The following is a 23,735-nucleotide window of genomic DNA, read 5'->3' as shown; positions in this document are numbered from 1 at the left end:
CTTTCACAGTCTGACTTCCATCTCTATCTAGACTGATTTCACATTACTTCATCTTCTGCCTCTCCTTTGCTTAGATTTCCCCTTATGTTGGAAATACTGCCCTTCTCTTAAAATTCCTAGCTCCTTTTAAGATTAATTCAGATGTCTTCTCCTACAAGAAATGTTTCTTGATTAATTACTTCTAAATGTTAGTGCTCTCTTTACTTCTCCCCATGACTTTATATTTACTTTGTGTATATTTATATATACCCATTTTTGCACATTTCTTATCAGTATAATTTAAACTCCTTCAGTAAAGGATCTGTTTCATTTCATTACTATGCAAGTATCTGGTAAGGTGACTGGCGTATGGTAGACATTTAGTAAGAACTTGTTTATTTGAATTTAACATCACCTCACGTAGAATAGCAGGAAAAAAATAGAGACTCCATCCCTATCCATATTCTTTTGGTAGTTAAATATTGCTTCAAGGCATAGAATACCATGGTCTCCAAAACAATTAAAGTTACAGTTCTTTCAAAGAGATGAATAATAAAAGTTAAGTAAACTGATCTATATTACCAATAAAGAATTATGCAGGAGAAGCAGCATAAAAGATAATCAAAAAAATGTTTGACTGGAAAGGGAAATGAACTGGTAGTGAAGAAAGTAAGAAATGGCCCATGTATTTCATTGGTACCAATACAATTCCATCATATTAAATAGATACGCTATGGAAGTTTTACAGGAAAGCACTGTACTGGATGAATTGATCATGGATCATGATCTAAACCACTGGAGGGAGGGAGTACCTGCGTCAATAAGATCAGTTTCTCAAAGAATTAATTACATAATTTAAACAAGTGCAAGAAATCATAGAATTCTTAAAAGTATAACCCTTCTTAAATGGATTAAGGGGAAAGTTTTATATTCAGGTGGTAATTAACATAAGAACTTATTTGAGGCAAGTAACTTAGCAAGCTATAGACATATTGGAAAAAAGAGCATCCATCCCACGTGAAAAACACCAGTTTCTGCTGGTTATGCAGAGTTCTTACAAGCTTGAAGTATCAACATATAATATGGAGTTGAGCTTTTCCCATTTATTTTTATGTGGAGCTATTCCCATTTGGTTTATTTCCAGCTGCCCTAGGAAGGACTCAACTTCAGCTTAATAACCCATTTGAGTGAATCATTGTTGTGGATTTTTTAATTGTTAGTTTTCAACATGTTTTCCAATATATTGCTAGAAATACTTTTACTTTTAAAGTTTCTAGTTTTTCTATCCTCTATCCATATGAGTAATTCTGTAACTTCCACTGATTCTTGATGCTAAAATCATAGCCCAGGTAGATTATCCTCTATTAGTTACAAAGGACCTAAAAATTAAGTAGAAGTTGCTCTGAGTAGTAGGTATAATAATGCTTCAGTTGTTTGAATTGTATTCAGAATTTGATAATTTGACTTAAAGGCTCCAAATGTGTGTGAAGGGAAATCTCGCAAAAAAAAAATTTTAACAAAATATCTAGCAGCATTAGCAAACAAACTTTTAAAAAGTCATTAATGTGACTGTACTTGATCTGTTCAGTTAAAGCAGTTTTCATTTATTTTGCATTCTTAGCATAGCATGTGCCTGACACATAATAATGACTTAATAACTGTTTTAATGAATAAATACTTAGACATTTGTCATCAAGTAGCTTAAATGTACAATACTCACTTAAAAGCAGCAAAACATTTTTTAAAGCATAATTAAGATTTTGTGCTAATTTACATATTTCCTCTCCAATCAATCCAAAATATTGAAGTTCTTTGTGCATGTTTAAGAATAGCTTGTGTTGCTTAAATTTCTGAAACTTTTATTACCAGATTTAAAGTAATAAGCTAGATGATGCAGTTTGCTAGACCTGAAGTCAGGAAGACCTGAATTCAAATCTTGCTTCAGATACTTTGTCACTGTGTGACTGAGCAAGTCATTTAATTTCCGCACATTTTCTTCCCCTGTAAAATGGGAGAACAAGTAGACCTTACCTCTTGGGTAGCTGAGAAGACAAAATTTGTAATGCACTTCTCAAAGCTTAAAAGTGCCACATAAATGCCATCTAGCTATTAATTAGAATCCAAGGAGAATAAATTTGGGGACTTCAACATAGTTTGATCAGGAAAATCTCTTTCACTTTTGGGCAAAGCATTTTAAGAAGGGTAAAAAAAAATATATATCTACTACAATGTGCTAAAACTGGAATAACCTTACCTGTCCTGTATGATCAAGGACCTTCAACTACATACTTCGGGAACTTCCCAAAGTGCCGACCCATGTCCCCGTGTGTGTGCTGGGGAACTACAGAGATATGGGGGAACACCGAGTCATCCTGCCTGATGATGTGCGGGAATTTATTGATAACCTCAACAGGTAGGTGATGTCAGGCAGTGCTTGCTTTCTATAATCACATCTATATTTGTTCTACTTTACCTGGACAGTCAGGTGCTATCCCAGCATTAGTATTGTTCCCTGCACAGAGGAAGCATGTAATAAATGTTCAAAGTATGCATTAGTACTGGATGAAAATCTCTTCATCCAAATAAATGATAACAGTCCATTCAATTAAACACTTGTTAAGCACCTTCTTTGTGCAAGATGCCAGGAACACAGAAACAGAGAAAAAAGTTTCCTTCAGGTCAAGGTGCCTACATACTTAATACTTACTGAGTACCTAGGTGTTCATTATAGGCATTGTGCTGTATTACATGTAGGGGAGGAAGGGGCAGATGAAAAAATGTATGACAGAGTCCCTGCCTTCTAGGAGCTTCCATTTTGTTATTTTTATCTTTTTATTCCTAGCACTTGAACATATTTCCTTATTGATAGCAGGCACTTAAGTTATTAGGTGCTGCTGGAATGGTACATGTAGAATTTTCAGCAGAAAAATGAAATGTATTGTGATCTTAGCAATGAACCCTCTTTAACACTAGTGTAACATCTCTTCTCAAAACACTAAGGACCATGTCTCTTATTATGAAGAAGCCATCATGGCTTCATGAAGAATGAGTCATGGTAGCTTTAATCTTATTGCTTTTTTTTAAAAACAGGTTTAGTGGACTGGTAGATCAGGAAAATACTATAATTATAGTTAATTTAAATATCAGTAAAATATTTGATGACACTAATGCTATTATTGTGAAAAGGATAGAAATGTGACAATAATAGCAGTATAGTTAGCATTTATGAACATATCTAAAAACTAACCATTAATGAATAGTTCAGTGTCATTTTGGAACAATCTTTGTTTAAGTGCCTCAGAAATCTGTCCTTATCCCTATGCTGTTAACATAAAATCATAGGTGGAATAATTATCAATTTATAGATGATACAAAACTAGGAGGGATAACTAATACATTGGATGACAGTGTGGATTCAAAAAAATATTGAAACTAAAACATTGAACTGAATCTAATAAGAGAGGTTTAATAGGAGTAAATGTAAAATTTTATTTTTGGCTTCAAAAATTCAACCTTATAAATATAAAATGGAGGTATGATTATACATCAGTTATTCAGAGAAAGATCTATAAGTTTTTAGCAAAGAGTGAGCTCAATATAGTCAACAATGTGATATGGCAGTCAGTCAACAAACATTCATTAAGCTCTTACTATGTACCAGGCACAGCTGAGCACTAAGAATATAAAGAAAAACATTCCTTGACTACAAGGAGCTTACCTTCTAATGAGTTAACATACATAAATAAATTTTTACAAGATACAGAAGAAATGGAAGGTAACCTTAGGGAGAAGACTGTAGGAACTGAGAACATTGGAGAAGGTCTTCTGTAGAAGAATGAATTTGATCTAAGGAAGAACTTAGTGACAGGAGATGTGGAGTGTCATGTGAGAAATGAAAAGTAAACCAGTGTAACAGCACTACAGAAGTGCACAAAGGGAGGAATATTATGAGAAAACTAGAAATATAAGAAGCCAAGTTGTGAAAAACTTTCAATGACTAAGAACTTTATATATAATCCTAGTGTTACATGATGTCATGGTCAGACCTGCATTTTGATTATTTCAACAGCCAGGTGGAGGATGGATTAGAATGTCAGGAGACAAATTAAGAGATTGCAGTAGCCTAAGAGGTGGTGAGAGCCTTGAACTAGTGAATTTGTGAGGGAAAAGAAGAGAATATGTACAAGATTGCCAATATCCTTGACTAGGTTAGATATAAATTGGGAAAAGGAGGGGATTTGTAGAAAAATTAATGAGTTCTATTTTAGAATTGTTGTGTTTTAAGATATATAAAAGGCATTTGCCGATTCCAAAATAGAACTCAAAACAAGAGACTAAGGCTCGATGTGTAGATTGGGGAATCATCTGCAGAGAGATTGTAATTTCACTCATGGGAGCTGATGAGATCACCAAGTGAAAAAAAAAGAGGACCCAGGACAGAGTCTTTGTGAGTGGGCATTTAAATGAATGAAAATCCAGCAAAGGAAAACTAAAAAGGAGCAGTCAGGAGGAGTGCCAACAAAGAGCACTGTTTTTAGAAAAATACAATGTTCAGTTCTGAGCACTACAGTTTAGATAAGGTGAAGAGTTTTCAGAAAAAGGTATACAAGATGATGAAAGGTTTCATTCAATTCATGCCATGTGAGGATATGCTGCTAGAATTGGAGGTGTTAAGTCTAAAAGAAAAGAACTTTGGGGGACATAACTCTTTAGGTTCTCTTGTGGAAGAGCAGTTTGATTTGTCTGTTTAATGCACGGGGCAGAACTAAAGAGAAGTAGGTGGAAACTGCAAAGAGCCAAATTGAGGCTTGATATAAAAGAAAACTTCTTAACAATTAGAGTCATCCAAAATTGGAATCGACTGCTCTAGGTGGTACTGGATTCCCTCTCTGAAGGTTTTCAGGAAGATAACTACTTCTTTGGTGTATCTGATTCTTGTTCAGGGATTGATTGTGTTAGATGACCTCTGAAATTCCTTCTGTTGCTAAATTCTGTGGATAAAAATCTAGCCTTACTTTGAATATTTTTTCCCTATATGTGTTCCCAAATTCCATTTCTCTATGCATAGATGTGATTCCATTTGCTTTATATGCTTAATCTCTACTAAATAATTTAGTACAGCATATTACTACTCTGCCACCTTGTTATATTACAGATATGACCTTGAATTCTTGAAGACTCTGCCAGCAGAGTGAACTCCTGAGATTGAACATACCTCCAATGGTGTGTTATACGTTTTTGTCCAGGATTAACCCAACCAAGTTAGTAAAGTTTCACCATAGGCTTGACACTAGAAGACACATTTGTTTGTCAAGAAATGACTAATAAAGACCCATATATAAAATTACAGAGAGATTCCTGTTGGCATTAATAAAAGGAATACCTACATTGATGAAATGAAATATTCTTGAAATTCTGTCACATGAAATTAAAGTCATGAAGTATTGTTATACATAGCATGTTTACTTCTTTTTAATTCCTAAATTTCCAGTCAATACTGTTTCCATTAGTCTGTAATTGAGTTTAAGCTATACATCTAGATCATGTGTACTTGATCCTTAAATGAAGCAGTTGTTTTATAATGCATAATAGCCTGATGATAGTTCAACCATTTTAATTGAGAAGAAAGTTAAAGTTATGAGGTTTTTTGTTCAGTTCCCAAGAAAAACTTTGTCAGACCTTTTTCTAGTTTTCTAAGAACTTAACTCACTTTGTTTAAGAATAAAAATATCACCTCCAAGCCAAGGGCACTCATCTTGGGTGAAGAAGCTTGCCCAGAATAAGCTTTTTCATTGCCAGGCACTGCTGTTTTTGCCCTTTAATAGTTTTATTATTTTTGTTATATTTTTCTTTTTTTTTTTTTTTTTTTTGATAGACCCCCAGGTTCCTCTTACTTTCGATATGCTGAATCCTCCATGAAGAACAGCTTTGGCCTAAAGTACCTGCATAAATTCTTCAATATTCCATTCTTACAACTGCAGGTAAGTTTCTTTTGGGCATAGGAGTGGAACTGTGGGCAATCAAGGGACTACAGAGAAAAAAAATGACTTTTGTGACTTATATCAGGGCAATTTCCTTGATAATTTCTTGAAGGATGCTCTTTTTCATCATGTCTTTCAGGAAGTCCAATTATTCTTAAATTATCTCTCTTGGATTTTCTAGGTCATTTGATTTTCCAATGAGGTACTTTACATTTGCTTCTATTTTTTCATTCTTTTGATGTCTCAATGTCATTAGCTTCTACCTTCCCAATTCTAATTTTTAAGAAATTATTTTCTTCTTTGAACTTTTGTACCTCCTTTTCCATTTGGACAATTCTACTTTCTAAGGAGTTGTTTCTTCGCTGAATTTTTGTACTCCCTATTGACTTATTTTTCAGGATTCTCTTGTATAACTCAACTTCCCAGTTTTTCCTTCTCTTGATTTTTAAAATCTTTTGAGCTTCCACCAGGACTTTGTGAGGTTGAGACCAATTCACATTACTCTTTGTGGCTTTGCATGTGGGCATTTTGACAGTTTTCCTCTTAAGAGCTTGTACTTTGATCTGTTGACATATTTTTCTATGGTCAGGGCATTTTTGTTTGTGTTTTGCTTATTATCTGGCCTATTTCATGACTTTTAAAGTTGAATTCTACTCCTAGAGAACAAGAGGCATTAGCCCAAGCTTCTTGTGGCTGGAACCAGGGGCCTGGCCACTGGCTTTCTCTGTGGGGGCTTCCAGGTCTTAGAATTCACCTACCATGCTGGGGTTGCCTTAGCCTGGTTGTCCCTGCTGCACTGGGACCAAAGGCCTCATAGTTGACTCACTGTTCCTCTGACAAGGTATGATTTATTGTTTCAAGGGGAATTATGGAGAACTCAAGCAACTTCTTACCCTTTCTCCATCATCTTGACTCTGCTGGCTTTTGTGACTGAGATCTCTCTGAAATATTTTGTTCTTTATTTTTTTCACTAAGGATATGTCTAAAATTCAAGTATTAAATATCTATGATTTTCAGAAATTGAGAGTACAAAAGCAAAAATAGATAGAAGCACTGACCCTGCAGTCATGATGACCTGAATTCAAATATGACTTCAGACACCTGATACCTACTGGCTGTGTGACCTTGGGCAAGTCACTTAACCCTATTGCCTCACCAGAAGAAAAAATCTTTTTGGTCTTCAAAAGAATACATCAAGGGCAGCTAGATGAAACAATTCTAAATCTTGCATCTCCCAGTTTTCTATTGGACATCTCTAATTGGATGTCATGGATGTCAAGGGTACCACCATCCTCCTAGTCATTGAGGATTGCAACCTTGGTTTTATTCTCAACTCCTCAACTCTCACCACATAAATTCAGTCTGTTTCCAAGTCTTGTCATTTCTACTAATGTGAAATAGCCTTCATATTAGGTCTCTGTCTTATGCAATCCTTTTTACCCTGAACTGCCAAATGATTTTTCTGAAGGTCAAGGTCTGACCAATAAACTGACTCAGTAGCTCCATTGGCTCCCTATTATATCCTCAATCAAATATAAAATCCTCTAGTTGGATAATTAAAACCCTTCACAACTTGATTTCTTCCCACCTTTCCAATCTTCTTATGCTTAACACTGACCTTGCTGTTTTTTACCTATGATACTCCACCTCCTGATCTGCCTAGGATTCTGTTCTCCAGTTTGGTCTCTTGGTTTCCTTCAAGACTAAAGTCAGATCTCACCTTCTTCAAATCACCTCTTTCACTGCCACACCCCCCATCTTCACCTTATCCCCACTGGTAGGGCCTTCTTTAGTCTTAATATACATAGTTGTTTGCATCTTATCTTTCGTTAGAATGTGAATTTCATTAAGTTGCCTTTCTTTGTGTTTCCAGAATTTAACAGTATCTAGTACATATTAAATGTTTGTTAAATACCTGTTGACCAGTCCTAGAGGTATTAGCCACTGAAATTAATTGAGCAGATCAGCAATATAATCATACATTGCCTTAAGAATATTACTAAGCTATTTAGAGGATAAGACTGAAAGAGTGGTGGTTCAGAAGAACAGTTAGGTGCAAGAGATGTGGAGAGAAGATCAACAAGACTTAGAAACTGATATTATATGTGGGCCAAGGGAGAAAGAAATCAAGGATGGGTCCTAAGCCATGAGCCTAAATATCTGGTAGGATTGGGGTAGCGTTCGCAGAAATAAGAAGGTTTGGAAGTAGGAAAACTTTAAGGACAAAAGTGATGAGTTCAGATGAGTCACTTCAAACTTTCTGTAAATTATTCGTGTAAATGCATGCAATAGGCAATGAGTAATGTAGAAATGAACTTTGAAGACAGGGCTGGAGAAAGAGATCTGCAAGTAACCCATATGGTAAAACAACAAGCAGTTTTTTTATGTGTTTACCATGAGCCAGACATTGATAGTTCTGACCACTGAGGACGCAAATACAAGCAAAAAAGAAAGACATCCCCTACCTTCAAAGAGTTTGCATCATCATGAAAAGATGAGGGCAGAATGAAAAACATGCAAACCCAGTGGGGGCATGTTGACAAAATTCAAGAGAATCAGAAACACAGAAAGAGAGAAACAAAGTATGTTCAGTCTGCACTTGTTCCCAAAATTGAGACCCTAAAAGGACTTGGGGGAAGAAGGCTGGCATATGGAAGATTTTTCTAGAATGAGAAAGGTATAGTGAGAAACCAACTTAATCATGGTAGTGAAGATCAGGACAACAAAAGCTGTGAGGGAAACAAAGGTACAAGAACAAAAGATAAAGTGGAGGGGAAAAAAATCAAGCTCAGGGCACTCAAAGCGGAAAATATAGATAGCAGTTCTTCAAAGAAAACTGAGGTTTGGTCAGCAGATAGGAAGAGAACCTAAAGAGAGTAGTATCACAAAAACCCAGAAGGTAAGGAAGAAAGAAGTGTTCAATTAATGGTAGATGCTGCAGGCAGATAGAGGTTAAAGGGCCATTGAATTTGACAATTAGGAGATCATTGAAAGCATTGGAAAAGTACATATTCTTTGGCATGACAAAGTAGTAAGTTAGAATACAGAAAGTTAAGTAATTAAAAGGAAAAGAATTTTTTTCTGGGCTTTTGGTGAGGGAATGCAGAGGGAGTTTACTTGAAGAAATGGGAAAAGGTAAGATCAAAATAACATAGAGGGATTGTTGGCTTTGGTAAGGAAAAGGGCCACTATTTCAGAGATTGTAGTCAAGGAGGAAAAAATGTAGAATGATTACAAATGATTTGAGATACAGAAAAAAGAAAACTCACAAGCAATGGCTTCTTTTCTTAGTAAAGTAAGAGGGGAAAGGCCCTTGCTGAAAAGTTGGAGGAGGAGGTAGTAAGGAAAAGGAGGAGAAAAGAGGTTTGGAACAAATACTGTGGGGAAAGTGATTTGGAAGGTAAGAATTACTTAGAGAAGAGTAAAATTATTTGTTGAGATTAGATAACAAAGATTTTGAGTAGAGAACAATGTATTGTTGACCTAGATAACTATTGAATGAAAATTGGGAAGGGGTCAAAGTAGTCTATCTTTCCTAATTGAAGATAAACTCGAGGTAGCTAGGTGACACAGTGGATAGATAGAGCACTGGCCCTGGATGGAGTCAGGAGTACCTGAGTTCATCAATTCTTTTTTTCACTTTTTAACTATCTCTCTAGACTTGGGACTCTTGTTATTTTTGAAATAGCTTTTTGAGAACTTCAGAATCCAGTTCTTAAAGCAGATGTCTTCAGAAAGTAAATTCTTCCTTTTTACATATTTACCTCATCATTACAAAATGACGTACCTAAATTTGTTTGCAATGAATAGGATTGGTGTTGACCCTGAAGTAGAAAGGACCATTGGAAATAAATTTATGGCTTTAAAAAATTTAATACATTTGCCTTGCAAAAACCTAAAAAAGAAAATGTAATAGTATATACTAACTGGGATAGGAATAGAGAGATCTTTGCTGTTACTACCTTTATGGTTCTTACTATGCAATTAGAGAATAACTAACTTGATATCTAACATCTAACAAAAAGTCAATATTTATTTGAGTTTTTTGTTATTTTGTTTTGGTTTTTTGAGATTGGTCCTATTTGACCCAGGCTTAAAGTTCAACAGCACTCATGAATCCAATTCCAGGAAAAGATTGTCAGGAAAGCTTTGTCCTGCTCTGTTTTTTCAATCTTGACACTGATTTATTCCTCCTTAGATAGCTGCAGTAACCCCTCCAATGCCCCAGAAGCTCATCATATTGTTTCCAGACTAAGTGTAGACACTTGACTCACTTTAGCTGTACTGCACCTCAGAATTCTCCAACTCGAGTGATCCACCAGCCTCAGTGTCTGTCCCAACAACATTTCACAATAATGCAAGGCTGTTTTACTGTTTAAAGCATATACATTCTTTGTGTTTCCTTTGCTATCTAAATATGACTGACCTGCTCCTCAGAGGCAGCATGGTATGGTCATGATGAAGAGAGTTCTGGACTTGAAATCTGGAAGATCTGGGTCCAAATTCTGATTTGGATACATAGCTAGCTCTGTGACTCTGAACAGGTCATATAACTTCTCTGTGCCTCAGTTTTCTCATCTGTAACATAAAGAGTTCTGATTCTGCAAAGTTGCCTGTCATTCTATAACATATTCTCTCCTCCAAAAATCTCAGTCCTGCTTTATTTATGGTGATGTTGATGTTTGTTCTGTGCTTCCAGGGAAGTCCATGACATCAGAGAGGTGATATCATGTCAAGCACATAAATTGGATTTGAGTGAGGGGCTGCTATGCTAAGCCACCAGCCTCACTTTCTCCTCCAGAGCTATCTGGGTCCAGTGGCTGGGATATAAATTAGGATGACTGGAGATGGCCCTGGATGCAAGGCAATCAGGATTAAGTGACTTGCCCAAGGTCGCATAGCTTGTAAGTGTCTGGTATCAACAACCAAAAAATACTAAAGATGATGCCTAAATCATTTTATCTAAGCTAATAGGAAAACTTGAATCAAGTAACCAACCAATTTGAGTAAGAAAAGTAGATTTGCTTCCAATGAATCACAGAAAGGGGAGTTTAAATTACCTAATCTAACCTCTAACATCATATAAAATCCTCTACAGCATAACAGATATTCATATAGAATATGCTTAAATACTTCCAGTGGTGGAAAATTCACTGTCTCAAAGGGAATCTTTTTTACTTTTTGGACAGCTCTCTGATGTTCTTCCATGGCAGTCTCTGTCAAAATCCTTATTGAATATAGAGTTAAAAAAAAATGATCCCTCAATACTTCTACCTTTTCATCCTTTTTTTACCTTCTGGAATCACATAAAGTAAGATGGAAGCCTTCCAGCTATTTAAAAATAACTGTTATGTTCTCCCAAACATTAATATCATCTCATATGACATGGTTTTAAAGTTATTCTCATCATCTTTGTCATCTTTTTTTAGACATACTTCAGTTTGTCAGTGCCTCTTAAAATGGTAGAGAATTGAGCCTAGGACTCTAGATATATAAGGAGTGACTAATACCAAGCAGTGGAACTAATAACTCCTTTTGTAGGTACTATACTTTATAATGGTGTAGCTTTTTTGATAAGATAGCCATCTTGAGTCAAAGAGCTTATTGTTTACTAAAAATCTTTTCATATTAACTATCAACAAGTCACATTTTCCTTTTCTGTACTTGTGAAACTTATTTTCTTTAACCTAGGTGCAAGACTTTCTATTTATTTATATTTTTGTCTTTATAGATATAGGTCATAGAGTTTATTAAAAATTTTCTGAATCCTGATTTTTATCTTCCTAAATATTTATCATTTCTCTCAGTTTTATGTTTTATGAATACTATCAAGTTATCGATAACACTGTTGAACTTAAAGGCCAAAGACCAAATCCTTCAGTAAACAACTGAACTCATTTTCCAGATTGAGATGGAAGTAGCTAAGAATCCCTTTAAGTGGTATTTCTTCATCTTGTCCACAAGACCATAATGAGAGTCTTTTTCAAAATCCTTATTGAATTCTAGATATACTCTCAATAATGCCCTAATCTTAACTTTTTTTTTTTTTTGCAAGGCAATGGGGTTAAGTGGCTTGCCTAAGGCCACACAGCTAGGTAATTACTAAGTGTCTGAGGCTGGATTTTGAACTCAGGTACTCCTGACTCCAGGGCAGGTGCTCTATCCACTGCACCACCTAGCCGCCCCATCCTTATTCTTTAAAAAAAAAAAAAAAAAGATAGAATTCTGTAGGCTTAGTTTACTCTAGTTAAATTAATAAATATCTAAAGTATTTGAAATTTGTACCAATTAGCCCATTAACTTTTCCCTTTCTGAACAATGTCCTCCCAAAAAATTTGAAAAACACTCATTATTTTATACAGTATCTGAATGTTCAACTTTTCAACTTTCAGGATTTTTTACAATTGATTTATTTAGTTTTTTCTCAGATCATTGCAGAACGTTATTTGTTTATCTCTTTAGACTTGATCTGGCTTGTCCTGTTAAATTTTAGAGGAGTCCAGATCTCTATAACTTTTTGTTATGGCCTCCATAGTCAAGAAAGTTTTTGGAACAACAGATAATTCATTCTATCCATTAAAGATTTCAATGTTTTCCATCTTGGTTTTTTATGAACAGTTACAGCTGTTGTTTAATCTTCTAAAACAGCCTAATGCTGTGTAGTTGAATATTTTAGCCAGTTTTCTCCTCAGGTGTTTGTGTTCTGACACAAAAGAAGGCAGAGCTGAAAGTTGCAGGACAGGTATTCTTTAGCTTTTCTGATTTGGGGGCAAAATTTATTTGGTTTTCAGGTAAACATTTGAACTTTATATAGCACTTAAGTAAGATATGTGTTTATGGGAGTGTGATTGTGCATGTGCAAACTTTCTGTCTGACTGTCCTCCGTTTTCTATGCTGTATCATGTCTGCTACCTTGGGTCTGTCCTGGCCCCTCTTTTCTTCTCCCTCTATACTATCTCAATTGGCAAAATCATCTTCTCCCTTAGATTAAATTAGCTATGCAACTGAAAATCAACAGGTCCAAATCCTCCTTTTTCCCCCCTAGCTTCTTTATTACTTTGGAGAACAGCACTGTCTTCCCATTAGCTGAAGCTCATATCCTGGATCTCATCCTTGACTTCTCATTCCTATCTGGACATATGCACTGCCATATTCTTGATATTCCTTGAATTCGGTACTACTGATCCCAGCCCTCCTAATTCTAGTGTCTTTCCTCCGATAAAATTATTTCCTATTTATCACGTATATAACTTGCTCTGTATATTTGTTTGCATGTTGTCTCCCCCATTAAGTCATAAGCTTCTGGAGGGCAGAGACTGCCCTTTGTATCCTCAGTTATCCCCAGTGCTTAGCATAGTGTCTGCCACACAGTAAGTACTTAACATATGTTTATTGATTCTTTCAGGCAGGCTAAATTTGACTTGATAGATCTTTTATTTTCCTTGTTCTTTGGATCATTTTAAACAAAAAATGACATTGGTCCCTCCTTTACAGATGAGTTTGTATACTACTAAGCTATTTGAACATGGACTAAAACATATTTCTAGTCTCTTAAGATATACAAGGAAGTTAGAAAGGAACTACATCTTTATGATTTAAAGCATGTTCTACTTCCTATTGCATCGTTTTTTGGGGGGAGGGGAAGTTGTGATGTGACTTACCTAGGGTCACACAACTATTAAGTATCAAGTATCGGGGCTGGCTTTGCCTATCCACAGTAACACCTGGCTGCCTCCTTCCTCTTTCATCCTAGTATTTATGCTGTTGATAGGTTCTTATTAGCTTTGAAACTGCCTAGGAAATCTAATCCCTGGAGTTGAGGGACTAGAAACTCAAACTCTGATTAAATGTATTCCACTTTAGGTTCCACTTACCTAAACTCAGTTTGTTTTCAGGTGCTGCTCTGCTCTGCTGAATGGGAGCATCATGATCACATGTTTATATTTTCTTCCTCACAAGGGAAAAATGGTGCAGATGCTATGGCAGTTTAATGAGACAGGGATCATAGTGAGATTAACCTCCAAATAGACTAGAGTTATGCTCTGTGGCCTAGATTAAAACAGTGTTTCTTTATGCTAAGCAGAAGACAGCCTTTGAGACAAGTTCCTCATTTCAAAGGTGAGGAAGCATCTCTTTGTGATGGCAGTGAATTGAATAGTCTTATTATCCTCTCCTGGATTTTCAGTGTGTTCTTGCATTACCATCTCTACTCATCTACTATTTAATTCATTAAACCCAGACAAAGTAGTGACACTTGGACTGATGAAGAAGACATGGAGTTCCATTTCAGTAACCTTTTCTACTCAAACCTATCTTTATTTCTCTTTCTTCAGAGAGAGACATTGCTACGGCAGCTAGAGACAAATCAGCTAGACATCGATGCCACATTGGAAGAGCTGTCAGTGCAGCAAGAGACTGAAGACCAAAACTACGAAATGTATGTCAGCCAAGCTTCATTTCTAGTTTGATAGGATCTTAGAAGCTATTTCTCACTGACCTCCATTCCTACCTTTCCTGACTCTTCTAGGTTAGGGTCCAAGAGAAAAATGTCATTTCAGTATGTGTTTTAGTTTTATCTAAGGTTATCTCTGAGAAAAAATAATTTATCTACATCCTTTTTTCTTAATGCGTTTGCCACCTTTGAATAAAAAAATTGACAGCAACTGACACGAATAATGACATGTCTTTTGTTAAATATTTCATGCCTTCTAAAAGTCAGAAACAAAATACTTGCACATAGAGAACTCTGGTGGCCATTCTGAAATTTTTCTGATTAGAACAATCTTGATCAGTGTGAAAAATGACCTTTCTATTTGTTGTCATTCAGTTGTTTCAATCATGTCCCACCTCTTCAAGACCCCTTTTGGTATAGTTGTTTTGGGAGTTTTTGACTAAGATACTAGAAGAGATTTGCCATCTCCTCTATAGCTCATTGTACAGATGAGGAATTTAGGCAAACAGTGTTAAATGACTTGCCCAGGGCCACACAGCTAGTCTGAGCAGATTTAAATTTGGGAAGCTGAGTCTTCCTTACTTCAAGCCCTCACTATCCACTACACCTCCTAGTTGCCCCCAATACATTTAGCTGGGGTTTTTTAAATTATTAATGTGCAGTAAAATATTTAGTGTCAAATAAACCCTTGTCTAGCGTCCTATGTCGTTAAGAGGAAACAAATTAAACTTTAAATGTAACATACCCTATCTTGGAAAAAAGAATATCCAATTCTTTTAGTATACCTGACCCTCAGGGCTCTAATCTCCCATGGCTACTCCTGGTTTCGTAGGAAGAAGACAGACATATACTGCTTGAAGATTTAAATGTTAAGAAATCTCAGGGATTCTTAAGACAAGATTCTTTTTTTTTTTTGTAAGGCAAATGGGGTTAAGTGGCTTGCCCAAGGCCACACAACTAGGTAATTATCACTGTCTAAGACCAGATTTGAACCCAGGTACTCCTGACAGCAGGGCCAGTGCTTTATCCACTGCGCCACCTAGCTCCCCCAAGACAAGATTCTTACTTAGAATTTGAATTGACTAGAGAAAAATTATACTGTCAAAACTCAAGACCACTTGAATGTTTTTATTTCACATGACCAATAATAATAGTAAAAACTGATTTAAAATATTTAAGGTTTACAAACACCTTACACCAAATAGCATGGTACAGCACAGAGAATGGTGAATTTGGTATCATTGAGATTAAAATCCCATTTCTGACACTTACTGTGTGATCATGGATAAGTTACTTAACCATGCTGTTTGAGAACTATTAAATGATTTCTAAAGAGTTTTCCAAATCTAAATATATGATCCAGTAACAATTTGTGGGGTGATGATAATAACCATAGCAGGTTTTTTTGGAGGGAGGGTTGCAAGATTTGCCCAAGGTCACACAGGTAGGTAATTATTAAATGTCTGAGGCTGGATTTGAACTTGAGACCTCCTGCCTCTAGGACCCATGTTCTATGCACTATGGCACCTAGCTGCCCCCTTCTGAGCAGTTTTTTTTAATTCAATAGCTGATAATACAATTACTGTTCTGATTGTCACACACTTAGTCCTATTTGGTCACTAGTGGACTGTGGCATCATTTTACTGACTTGAATCATTTTGTCTAGGAGATAATTATATGTTTATCAACCATTTTTATCCTAGAAAAAGAGGAAGTCACTTATAGATACAATCTATGTATCTTAACTCTCCAGTAAAGTTTTCAGTTGTTAGTAAATTTAATTCGACAAATATTTGTTTAGCTTCTGTTATATAGAAGTCACTATGCTAGCCCTAAGGGATACAGAAACAACAAAGAGTTATAGTCCTTTCCTTTAAGAAATCTACATTCTGCTACTATTAATGCTTGAGGGAAAATTCCCAAACTAAGGAATTTGTCAGACTGCCTATTTATAAGACATGGTTCCCAAATGTATTAATTCATGGGGTTTTTTTGTGAAATGTTTGTATAAATTTTAAAAGAAGATATTAACTCAACATTTATGCATTTGTTTTACTTTGTGTAAATTGATTTTCATAGAGCTTTCAGTGTATCCAGGTCCTTCAAAGGCCAAACTTCACAACCTGTCCAGGCTAATGAAGGGAATCTCTGGTTATTTTGAGACTTAGTCTTTCCTGTGCTCTCCTAGCAAAATATGGATTTGGCGTGAAGATAAACTTTCTGTTCAGTACTATCTAATTAAAGCCAATCAGTAGTATTTTATGTTTATCACCTTATTATTTTGAACTTAAAAACAGACCAAAAAATGAGCATTTCCTTGTTCATAGCACAACATAAAGGATTCAATATAATACCATTTCAGATTTACTTTTTTAAACCTATGTAATAAATATTAGATATTGTTTTCAAATCTACCTTGCTTTTCTGTGCTTCCTTCTAAGTTTTCTTTTGTTCCCTGCTGTGTACTTCTTTATCCCTTCTTTATGGAGATCAGATGGTGATAATAAATGAAAATTTTTTTTAATGTAAAACCTAATATAGATGTGAGTCATTTTAACACATAGGTCCTTTGACAAGCAAATTTGAAAGATTCAGCAAGTCTGATCAACATAATGACCAGTGACAATTCCAGAGGCTTTAGGATGAAACTTGGGACCCATTTCCTGATAGAAAGATGATAGACTCAGAATATAGATGGAGACTTTTTGTTTTATTTAATGATTATAAATGTCTGTAACAAGTATTTGGGGGGGGATGAATCTCTAAAAATGAAATAAAATTTAATTAGAATATTAAAAAGCAAATAAGTCCTTTGAATAGCCATGGAGTAGTGTTAGTATTTAAATTTACTCTCCAACTAGAATGAGATCTGAATTAGTAGGGATAGTTGACAGTTAACATTTATGGTTTTGGAAATTTGGACCTGCCTAACAAAGGGATATTGGAGTTGCTGAGTGGTGACTGAGAAGTATCCATGTGTATTATTAAATCCATGGAGCAAAGTTAGTTTATTAAGGAAAATTATCGGTTGGGGATTTTCATGCCTAGATTGCCCATTTTCTCAGGTTACTAGCCAACAGAATTGGCTGCCTCTTAAAACCTTTCTTGTACCAGATTTGGCTAATTGTTTCTGAAAACTACAGGTGATTAAATGGCTTGGATTGAGAACTGGAACTTGGCTTTAGTGGCTAAAGAAAAGATTGTTCTAAAGTGTCCAATTTAGATAGATTCCCCAGGGTAGCCCAGGTGAAGGAGGTAATAAGGGTTGAACTAGTTCTATTTCTGAAGGAAGGAAAGTCTAAAGTGAAAATGGTTAGTCTTCTCTATAGCTTTTCAGGCCTTCCTTTAAGTCTCTTTTGATTGAACATCTAATAATTTTATGGTGAATTTTGGCCAGCACTACAGTTTGTGAACCCACATTCTAGAAACACAACTGTGTTATTTTTATTCTTGTTCTAAGAATAACATTAAATTATAGTAAAACAACCTTCTGGGAAGCACTTAAAATTTTTTAAGTTTAAATGTCTCAAAAAGAAGAAAGAGCAATGGAATTACATACAATAACTTTTTTAGGTAACAATAAGCTCTAAAAAAAAATCTATTAACAGATAGTGGAAACTGTTGACTATGACTTAGCCAGAATCCAACAACCAGAGAATACAAAGCTTTGATTCCCACCTTCTTTTCTACCCCCTAATTTTTCCCATTCTTTCAAAGCTGTAGTAGTAGTAGTAGTAGTAGTAGTAGTAGTAGTAGTAGTAGTAGTAGTAGTAGTAGTAGTAGTAGTAGTAATGATTATCATGCTTTTGTGGATAATGTCATACCTTCTTCAACCTAACAGTCTAGTTGTGGAATTAGCTATTTTCAGAATAGTCAAAAGGCAATCTGTTAATACCTGTTCCTTCATTAGGAGAGAAGACAAACGAGAAGTCTTACCCAACTTAAACATAGGAAAGCAACCTTAAAGAGAAGACATTCACAAACCCAAAATTTATAAAGCAACTGATTCCTTAATACTTGGCCCAAATAGGGCAGCTAGGTGGCACAGTGGATAGAGCACCAGCCCTGGAGGTCAGGAGTTACCTTAGTTCAAATCCAGCCTCAGACACTTAATAATTACCTAGCTGTGTGGTTTTAGACAAGCCATTTAACCCATTGCCTTGCCCAAAAAAAAAAAAAAAAAAAAACTTGGCCCAAATAATAGTGTAGTCTCAATAAAAATTTGAGCATTCTTACCCTAGTCTGTTTGCAACACAATCTCCCTCTTCTTTCTTAAAATTATAAACTGTTTAAGTGCAGAAATTCTTTCTCTTTTTTTTAATGCCTTGCATATTTATAATAACCTGGCACAGAACTCTTACATATTACTGACACAAAGGATAGCATAGAATTTTAGTAAATAAGTTCGTTGTGTTTTTTAAAATCGAGAAATAGCCTGTAATTTAACATTAAGACGACATGAAAATACATGATACAATCCACTGGTATTATTGCCATACTACGTATGAAAAGTTCATTCTTCTTCACATCCCCACAAAGTATTTGCTCTTCTATTCCTATTCATCCCTTATTTTGTATATTTCTCAAATCCTACCTTTTTACAAAACCTTTCCAAGACCGGGCAATAAAATAAAGGCTTACTTCTCACATCTTTATCTAGCCTTTTTCATCCAGTTCATTTTGAGCCTGTTCAATTTGCAGCCCTTCTTTTAAATGAATATTATAAGAAAGTATTAGATACACTTAATAAGAACTAATGCATAGAATAAAAACTGTTCATTTTTAATTATGCTTTTTTCTCTAGGACTTTAAAATATTGAGTGTATTCATTTTTCATAATTTCCAATTTGCTATCATTTTTCAGAAACACTTCCAGTTTTTTGCCATGAAACTTTCTGAAGAGTTGATTGGCTATTTGTGCACAATTTTTCTGAGATTAGCAGCTTCATTTTAGAGATACATAGTTACTTCCATTATACCATTAGGAATACAAAGTTCTCTAAAGTGCTTAGTAGTTTTCTAAATAACCTGCCTATCTGATGCCAAAGCTAACATTGAAGAGGCAGCTGACAGAATTTGCTCACTTACTATTTTAGATCTGAAGTTTCAAAGGAGATTAAAACTTAATTGAAAAATATTTTTAAAAATAAAGATGTTAACATTACCTTTTAAAAATGAGTCAAGAAATATATAGCTTGTAGGATCTTTATGTGGGGATTAATGGACCTCAACTTTTTTTAATTTGATAGTATTTTCACTTGTTGAAAAAAGGAAAGTCTCACTAACTGAAATAGCTTTTTAACTCTCCAAAATCATTTTTTTATATTTAGGAATTTCATTATAAATAATAATGTCCTCCAAAAAATAATGTTCTCAACTTCTTTGACTCATATCTTTGTGCACAGGGAGGGTCATGCTTTACAGATCTTACTATCAACACATCTAACTTCAGTACCCTGAACACTGCCTATTAATCTCTTGCTGTGTCTGAACTACTTTTTAATCTTCAACGCCTTGTAACCAGTCCACCCCCTCTCTCCTCCCCCATTCTCTCATTCCATCAGCCCCCTTCTAGACTCCCTTTCCTCTCTTCACTGTCCTTGATTGACCAGTTCAACTATTGTTCACTGAATACCTTGCCCATTTGCCATTCTCTTTTTTGTTCTCTGCCATGTCCACCTTCACTATTCTTCCTGTACTTCTGAAATATCAGAATGAATACATATAACCATCATTTCCACTTGATACCTCCACTTCCCATTCACTACTCAATCCCATTGTGGAAGAAAAACTCCACTCTTTGCCTTCCACATCTTGTATATGCCTTCTAAGATTACCATTCTATTGAAACTATTCTCTAAAAGGTTCTATGAAACTGTCTCTCAGCTACTTAGTGATAGTCTTTTATTAGTCTTGTCTTACTTTTTCTTCAGCTTTTTTTACCCTTTTGAATACTCCCTCTTGGATATTCTCTTCTCTCTTGGTTTGCATATGAAACGGTTCTCTCTTAGTTCTACTTCTACCTGATTTCTGTGGGTTAGGCAGGTTATCTTCAAAAAGCCCACAAACCTCTCGGTCTCCTTTGCCTGGATCATCATCCATATGCCATTCCCAAGTGTGAATGTCTTCCAAAACCTTGTTCTGGGCCCTCACACTTTCTGTCTTGTGTTACTTGGATTACTCCCTCAGGATACTCATCAGTTTTCTTGGGTTCATTTATTATCTGTATCTTTGTACAGACACTGAGATCCTTTTTTGAGCTAATCTGCCAAGAATTCAAACTCTACTGCAGAGAACATTGATGGGCCGGCCATGTTGTTCAAATACCAAGTGTGCATTTGCCTAAAAGACTATTTTACAGAGAACTCACACGAGGCAAACACTCATATGAAGGTCAAGAGAAGCAATATAGGAACATTTGCAAGGCCTCTCTGAAGAACTCTGCAATTGATTTTGTGACATGAGAGACATTGGCAAAGGCCCACCCAGCATGACATGCTTTCATTAAAAGAGGTGCTATGCTCTATGAGTGGAGCAGAATTGCAGTAGCTGAAAAGAAATATAAGATTTGCAAATTTAGAGGTATCTATTTCAAATGTTCATGCATATTATTTGTGTCCAACCTGTAGTCAGACACTGAACGTTGAGTCCAACATAGTAATGTCATTTTGGTCCTCTTTGGTCCCAAGGAAGGATAGCAACCAACTATGATCTTTATACTGAGGATTACCAAGTCTATGTAGCTAACTCTAATCCTTCTCTTGAACCAGTTTGATATTGTCAGCTACCTACTAGACTAGTCTCTATTCAATGTTCTATGCTTCTTAAACAAAGTGTTCAAAAATGTATCATTACCCCAACCTAACCTCTAAATTTCCCTGTTTATGTTGAGAGCAATTAGGTGGTGCAGTGGATAGAACACTGGGCCTAGAATCAGGAAGACTCATTAAAAACATCACTGAGTTCAGATTGGGCAAATCATCCCAATATCTTTGCCAAGAAAACCCGAAATGGAGTCATCCTCCATAAAGCTGTCAAAATAATTTTGCTTAGGGGTGGCTAGGTGGCACAGTGGATAGAGCACCAGCCCTGGAGTCAGGAGGACCTGAGTTCAAATGCAGCCCCAGACACTTAATAATTACCTAGCTGTGTGGCCTTGGGCAAGCCACTTAACCCCATTTGCCTTGCAAAAACATAAAATAATAATAATAATATAATAATAATTTTGCTTAAAGATGTTCTCTTCCAGCTAAATTAACAATTAAGTGTCCCGATTTTGTCATTTCATCTTCAGTCCCTCTATCTTTAACCAGGTTGTCCCAAATACTTCAGAATACTTTAGAAATCCTTAACTTTTACTCAGGCCTCAGCTAAGTCAATTAACAAAACCTTCCCTGATCCAGTTTTCACTACTCTCATCCTACTTCAAATCGTGTGTGTGTGTGTGTGTATGTTTGTTTTTGTGTAAACTCTAAACCTTTTGAGAACAAGTCACATTTTTGCCTATATTCTCAGTATTATGCACATAATAGGCACTTGATTGTATATACTAAAAGAAAAACTTGTTCATTTACCTTCATTTCCATGTGATTTATGTATATTATAAATTATACACATGTATAAGGCTAGTTTTGCTGTGTCCAGTTTTGTTCAGCATCATAGTGACCCTAGACACCATCAGGGTATCTCATTTTATAGATTCAGAACTTCACACTCAGAAAGGATAAATGACTTGTCCAGAGTCTCACAGCTAACAAGTTTATGAAGCTGAATTTAAGCCAAAATCTTTTTTTATTCCAAATCCAGGACACTATACACTTGTACCATATTAATTGGTTTTTTCACATGTGTACTTTGTATGTAATATGTATATGCTGCATATAAATATCAGAGTTGCTTATTAAGGACATCTTTTCCCTTTAGGATCTAAATATTTGACAAAAAAATGCATGGGGAAATCATTAGGGAAAAGAGCTAAATAGACATTTCTGAGGTCCCACATCTTAGTCGATTGTAGTTACTATAATTTAAATCAAGAAGTCAGAGGCATTATGATGTAGTAGACAAAGTGTAGAACTTTAAATCAGAAAGACCTGAGTTTGAAACTTTTTCAGAAACTTATTAGATTTATGATTCTTTATTTTATTTTTTTAGGTTTTTTTGCAAGGCAATGGGGTTAAGTGGCTTGCCCAAGGCCACACAGCTAGGTAATTATTAAGTGTCTGGGGCCGGATTTGAACTCAGGTACTCCTGATTCCAGGGCTGGTGCTCAATCCACTGCGCCACCTAGCCGCTCCTAGATTTGTGATTCTAATAGTGCCTGAAGTTAAACTTTCTGAACCTCATCTGTAAAATGATAATATCGTTAGTGTTTACCTTACAAAGTTATAAGGATAAAATGAAAGAATGTATGCCAAGTTCTTTGCAAATCTTAAATTCCAGTTATTATTATTGCTACTTTCTCATTTCCTTGCCTTACTATGTTTCAGTTTTCTGGAGATGATGGAAGCAAGAAGTCGAGGACATGCATCTCCATTAACAGCCAATGGACAAAGTCCGTCTTCCGGTTCCCAGTCACCCATCGTGCCTCCCAGCACAACATCCACAGGGAGCTCCAGCCCCAGCACACCTCAGCCAGCTCCTCAACAGCTTCTTGCAAATTCTGCTCCCTGCACTTCCCTTCCACCTTCCATGTCCCCTGTGCCCCCATCAGATGCACAAACCCAGGCATCTCCAGCTACTATTGCCATATCTCCAGGCCCACCAACTCCAGCCCCACCCCAACCTCAGCCCCAGCGTCGAAGCATCATTTCAAGGCTTTTTGGAACTTCATCAGCTTCAGAGGCTACTCCTTCACCTCCTGGTAAACACTGAACTTCCTGTAACTGTATATATACTTGCGGGTGTGTTTATTTAGTAAGCATGATAATACAACAGCCTGAGTACAGTTGAGTATAGCAAGGTCTTCCACTACCTAGCCTAAGTTATTTAGAACTAGATATTTTGGGGCAGCTAGGTGGCGCAGTGTATAGAGCACCAGCCCTGGAGTCAAAAGTACCTGAGTTCAAGTATGGCCTCGGACACTTAATAATTACCTAGCTGTGTGGCCTTGGGCAAGCCACTTAAACCCATTTGCCTTGTAAAAAAAAAAAAAGAGAGAGAGAGAGAGAGAAAAGAACTAGATATTTTGTGACCAGCAGCTGAGAAATCACTTGATTTCAGAAATCATGAGGTCTTTTCAGTTCCTAGAGTTTCTAAACTCCTAGTCTCCCTCTTTTTTTAGAAGAGCCCATGGCAAGCCTTTACTATTCTGTTAACTTGTT

At 35.9% G+C, this 23,735-nt stretch overlaps 1 protein-coding gene across 3 annotated transcripts in view; it reads left to right on the top strand.

The window, feature by feature from the left end:
- The window catches only part of RABL6 (RAB, member RAS oncogene family like 6), a 76,665-nt gene that overhangs the window by 37,517 nt on the left and 15,413 nt on the right, over window positions 1–23,735 (top strand). For all 3 annotated transcript variants that reach the window (XM_074210652.1, XM_074210654.1, XM_074210653.1), the window contains 4 exons: window positions 2,252–2,392; window positions 5,855–5,960; window positions 14,294–14,397; window positions 22,902–23,275. In XM_074210652.1, coding sequence (XP_074066753.1) covers window positions 2,252–2,392; window positions 5,855–5,960; window positions 14,294–14,397; window positions 22,902–23,275 — 725 coding nt within the window. The remainder of the gene's footprint in view (window positions 1–2,251; window positions 2,393–5,854; window positions 5,961–14,293; window positions 14,398–22,901; window positions 23,276–23,735) is intronic.

The sequence above is a fragment of the Macrotis lagotis genome, chromosome 1 (genome assembly GCF_037893015.1).
Source record: "Macrotis lagotis isolate mMagLag1 chromosome 1, bilby.v1.9.chrom.fasta, whole genome shotgun sequence".
Lineage (NCBI taxonomy): Eukaryota > Metazoa > Chordata > Mammalia > Peramelemorphia > Peramelidae > Macrotis > Macrotis lagotis.
The sequence above is the reverse complement of the archived record's forward strand: the minus strand, read 5'-3'. Positions and strand labels throughout refer to the sequence as shown.